Source organism: Ornithodoros turicata, chromosome 1 (assembly GCF_037126465.1).
Source record: "Ornithodoros turicata isolate Travis chromosome 1, ASM3712646v1, whole genome shotgun sequence".
NCBI lineage: Eukaryota > Metazoa > Arthropoda > Arachnida > Ixodida > Argasidae > Ornithodoros > Ornithodoros turicata.
The window spans coordinates 142,512,846-142,517,845 of record NC_088201.1 but is presented as its reverse complement, the minus strand read 5'-3'; the positions used below and the strand labels follow the sequence as shown (position 1 = coordinate 142,517,845).

General features: G+C 52.6%; 2 protein-coding genes across 2 annotated transcripts; both read left to right on the top strand.

Moving 5' to 3' along the window:
• The first annotated feature begins 2,074 nt into the window (after positions 1–2,074).
• Positions 2,075–2,983, top strand: LOC135386191 (uncharacterized). Its single transcript, XM_064615984.1, has one exon. It carries the CDS (start codon positions 2,075–2,077, stop codon positions 2,981–2,983), a length of 909 nt encoding a protein of 302 aa, XP_064472054.1.
• LOC135386187 (uncharacterized) lies at positions 2,980–3,696 on the top strand. The gene has a single exon (XM_064615971.1). It carries the CDS (start codon positions 2,980–2,982, stop codon positions 3,694–3,696), a length of 717 nt encoding a protein of 238 aa, XP_064472041.1.
• Positions 3,697–5,000: the final 1,304 nt, after the last annotated feature.

Below are 5,000 nucleotides of genomic sequence, written 5' to 3'. Positions count from 1 at the left end.
TGGGTGGATGTGGGTGTCGCCTTCTGCAGGGGCTGCAATGCGAGTAACTTTTGAGTGTGTGTGTGTGTGGGGGGGGGGGGTTGTTCATGGTCTGGATAGACCGCCCATATGCAGAGTTTCATGTTTTGTTGTTTTTGTTAGTGGAAAAAACAGCGCCAATACAAGCAATACAAGCTGTACGAGCGCTACTTTTCGGGTACTTGAGTAACAAACATATTCCATGTAACAAATAACATCTGTTTCTAACTTAAGTAGATTACAATGACCGTCAGCTTTCTTTTATCGCTCCCTTTGTGAAGCGCTATGTTAAAAAAAACTATATGAGTGCCTATTACAATAAAAAACATTCATTATTGCGATAAAAGTGTTGGATAAGACCTTCGATTATACTAATGCCGCATGTTACAGGCAGCGGTTGATTGTATCTTTGAGGGAGGTGTTCAGTTTCGATGGGCGTCAGGTGCTTATTCTGGCCATAAAACTGAACAGCAAACTGGTGGGCTTTTCGTTCTTTTTTTCCTCTTTCTTTTGCCGGCTACCGGCCCCAATCGAATGATTTTTGCGCGTGCACTAATTCGATAAAAACATGTAACCTTCGTTTTGTGCATCCGACCGTTTGCGCACGGCTTCCCGGCCGTGCCGCACCCTCGGCCATTGGCACTGACAAAATAATAAGCTCCATCGGCACATAGTGATTCTTTTCATGTGCGTGTGTGCAATTAACGGGCGTCGTTTCAAAAATTTCTTGCGCGCAGCGGCACTGCACAACGGTGCTTCGCCGTTCGATACTTGCACGAATTGTCGTACAATTCAAAATATCGGGCTTCCTAACCTGACCTGACCTATCTTAATCCATAACTCGCCGCCTAAGACATGATGTTTCGCGTTGTTTTCGTGCTCGCAACGTGAATATGTCAACAAATTTCAAACTATGACGGACTTCCACGTGCCTTCCTAACCTAACATATCACACTCCCTAGCACATAAACCTGCACCCAAGACACGGACAACGTACCGCAACTCTGCGGCATTAGGTATTTTTCAGATGCTGTGATGATCGTGACGAGGGGCCACAAACCTCTATATCTCACGAAACCCGCTTATTAAAAAACTAACGCTATGTAGATAATTGGCCTATGACCCACTGGCAGTCAAACGTCCACCCCACCAACCAAGTGCCAAGATTATACTTTCCGTATATTGCCGAATATTCAAAGAGAGAGAGAGAGAGAGATAAAAAAAAAAGGTTCTGTCCATGCCCCTATCTTGCAAAACTGTGCATAGGATGCAAAAAAGGTGCATAGGTGCATAATGTTTCAGTTGGGCAGGACAGATTCAACTGAATGACGTTTGGCCAAATGGCTTTCGATGAAATGCCCTTGTTTCGATCACACAGCTTTCGATCAAGCGGTGTTGCACCATGTACCTTTCGAGAAAACAGCCTTCGATCAAACGTCTTCCATCAAACGGCGTTCGATCAAATGGGCGTACCCCCGGCCAACCAAGTTGTTTGTGATAAGGATAAGAAACAGACAATTGATAATGTTGGATGCATCTGAGTAGGATGGCGTTCATGCCAAAGAGAGGTGAACTGAAACTACTTTGTTATCAAGGTGCTATTACCCAAGTTCCCTGCAACAACGCTAAAATATGGTAGTACTGTGCACACAGCTAAAATCATCGATAGGGAAATTGTGGATTTTCATTGAAATATATAGGCTCTGTCCAACTAGAGTGACTCTATGTCCAACCACGCTTCCCATTTAAACCTCATTTCTAGGGACAGCTCTTCATGCAAGTCCGGGAGGGGGGAGTACACGAGCCCTGCTGCACACCACCACCCTAGCCAACGCTTCCGGTCAGAAATGCACCGGTTACTACGCGTGGCAATTCGTGGAACTCACTGATAGAACTGTAGTGGACGACGATGACTAGGCTCGCGCCACGCCCCCGCTTTCCATCGGTGGCTCATGCCACGAAATAAATCAGTTTCCTTCCGGCATTCGTTGTGGTAGCTTGCGTTCTTTTGGCTCCCACAATTCTGGTGACCCGGACGTAGCTTCGCCCTTCAACAATGCACTCTGGAGACGAGCCTTCCCCACAGACCCCGGCTACAACCCCTCTTCAACCGGGCGTGGCTCATGTCGGCATACGCTTACCACCGTTTTGGTCTCGCAGCCCGTTCATCTGGTTCCAGCAAGTCGAGGCACAATTTCTCCTTGCTGGTACAACATCCCAGATAACCAGGTACCGTCATCTCCTCGCCTCCCTTCCCCCCGAGATCGCCATGGATGTCGCCGACATCATTGCCAACCCTCCGGCGCAGAATCCCTACGACCATCTGAAGAGCTCAATCCTCCAGCGCACCACCATTTCTGAGCGAACGCGCCTCCAACAGCTTTTGCACTCCGAAGAACTGGGGGACCGAAGACCCTCCCAGCTACTCCGCGCCATGCAAGTCCTATTGGCCGACAGAGCTGCTTCTCTTGACGAGGATCTGCTTCGCGAACTGTTTCTGTCGAGGCTCCCATCCTCAGTGCAAATGGTCCTCGCTACGGCCACTGCCTTACCTCTGGCCCAGCTCGCACAACTGGCTGACAAGGTGACGGAAGTAGCAAGCCCGAGCACTCCCATTGCAGCCGTTTCCGAGTCCTGTCGCTTTCCCAACCCCCGCTGCCAGCCACCGGTTTCAGCGGCCCCGTCTACATTCGCCGAGGAGCTTTCGTCTATGCGCGCGGACATTAACCGCCTCTCCGACACAGTCGCCGCACTCCAGTTCCGTGACAACCGCAGCCGCTCCCCAAGTCGTTCTGGCAGATTCCGAAGATTCCGCCGTTCCCCACGGCGTTACTCCCACCGCAGCGTTTCTCCAGCTGATAACCAGAACCCGCCACCCTGCTGGTACCACGAACGCTTCGGTCAGGCCGCCATGCGATGCACGCCTCCATGTGGTTGGTCGGGAAACGCCCCCGGGAACCGATGACGGCGACCACCGCTTTCCCTTCTCCCGCCACAAGTCGCCTTTTCTTTGTTGTGGACCGCTCCAGCAAGACTCGTTTCCTCGTGGACACTGGAGCTGCCGTCAGCGTTCTACCTGCCTCATCGAGCGACCGGCGCGGAAACGCAATCTATCACCTTATGGCTGTGAACAACAGCGCCATACCAGTCTACCATGAGAAGCTGCTCACCCTTAATCTTGGCCTGCGAAAAGTGTTTCCTTGGGTGTTTCGCGTTGCCGCCGTCTCTCACGCTATACTCGGAGCAGACTTTTTGCACCATTTCGCACTCTCCGTAGATGTCTCACGACGCCTTCTGGTCGATACCCAGACCAGGCTATCGGCCCACGCAATCCCTGCCGCTCCCCACCTTGCTGCTGGCGTCAGTGGAACTTCCCTTCCACCAACTTCGTTGCCAATCTCGGAGCTCCTGCGCCAGTTCCCCACACTCACACAACCTCCTGACTGGACGAAATCGGTCAAGCACGATGTTGTTCACTTCATCGAAACCACGGGCCCACCGGTTTTCTCCCGTTCTCGCCAGCTATCACCCGAGAAACTGAAGATAGGCAAAGCGGAGTTCCAGCACATGTTGGACATCGGTATCGCCCGTCCATCCTCCGCCAGTTGGTCTTCAGCACTCCACATGGTGCCTAAAAAGACGGGAGGCCGTGCGGAGACTACCGCGCCCTCAACCTAGTCACCAAGCCCGACCGCTACCCATTACCTAGGCTCCAAGATTTTACCGCTAACCTGCACGGCATGAAGATGTTCTCGAAAATCGACCTAACTAAAGCCTATCATCAAATCCCTGTAGCGCCATGTGACATCCCGAACACTGCAATCACCACCCCATTTGGGCTCTTTGAATTCATTCGCATGCCGTTTGGGCTCCGGAATGCGGCACAGACTTTCCAGCGTTTCATCGACACCGTCACTCGGGGCTTGCCCTTCGTCTTTGCATATATTGATGACATCCTTGTCGCAAGCGAGAGCCTTCAACAGCACCTCGAACATCTTCAGCTCCTCTTCTCTCGCCTTGCCGACCATGGAATCGTCATCAATATTGCGAAATGCGAATTCGGAGCGCAGTCGCTGGAATTTCTTGGCCATCACGTGTCCTCGGAGGGCATCGCACCGCTCCCGCAAAAAGTCGCTGCCATCGTGAACTTCCCACAGCCCCAGTCTGCTCGCCAGTTGCGCCGTTTCTTAGGCCTCGTCAATTTTTACCGACGGTTTCTACCCCACTGTGCCCACACTCTACGTCCGCTCGAAGAGCTCCTGCACCAATCTGAAACATCACGTCGAGGCAGCAACCAACATGTCACCGGCTCCGGTCCTGCCAGTCGCGCATATTCCCTGGTTTGGTCGGATGCCGCTTCCGACGCCTTCAGTGCTATCAAGTCACTCCTTTCTTCCGCCACTCTGTTGCACCACCCGAGCCCAAATGCACCAACCGTTCTGATGGTCGATGCCTCCTCTACCGCAGTCGGAGCAGTGCTGCAGCAGAAGTCCAGTGACACTTGGCATCCTCTGGCGTTCTTTTCCAAGGCACTCAAGCCAACGGAAGCCCGCTATAGCACCTTTGGCCGAGAACTCCTTGCTGCGTACCTCTCCGTCAAGCATTTCCGCTACTTTTTGGACGGCAGAGAATTCACCATACTCACCGATCACAAGCCCTTGACATACGCTTTTCGCTCGGCCAGCAGCAAGTACTCCCCTCGTGAGATTCGGCATTTAGTTTTCCTGGCAGAATTCACTACCCGCGTTGAGCATGTCTCCGCATCGGCGAACTGCCCTGCCGACGCCCTTAGCCGCATTGCTGCAGTCGAACCCCTCTCTCCTGAAGCTCTAGCGCGTGCTCAGCTTAGCGATCCTGACCTTGAAGCCTTACGCCGATCGTCCACTTCCCTTCATCTTGAAGACCTTCCCGTTCCCGGTTCAGACCTCCGCCTTTGCTGTGACACAACCACAGTTCCTTCCAGGCCCTATGTCCCTCAGCCT

Coding starts and splice junctions, on each gene's coding strand:
- LOC135386191 (XM_064615984.1), top strand. CDS start 2,075: ATGCACTCTGGAGACGAGCCTTCCCCACAGACCCCGGCTACAACCCCT.
- LOC135386187 (XM_064615971.1), top strand. CDS start 2,980: ATGACGGCGACCACCGCTTTCCCTTCTCCCGCCACAAGTCGCCTTTTC.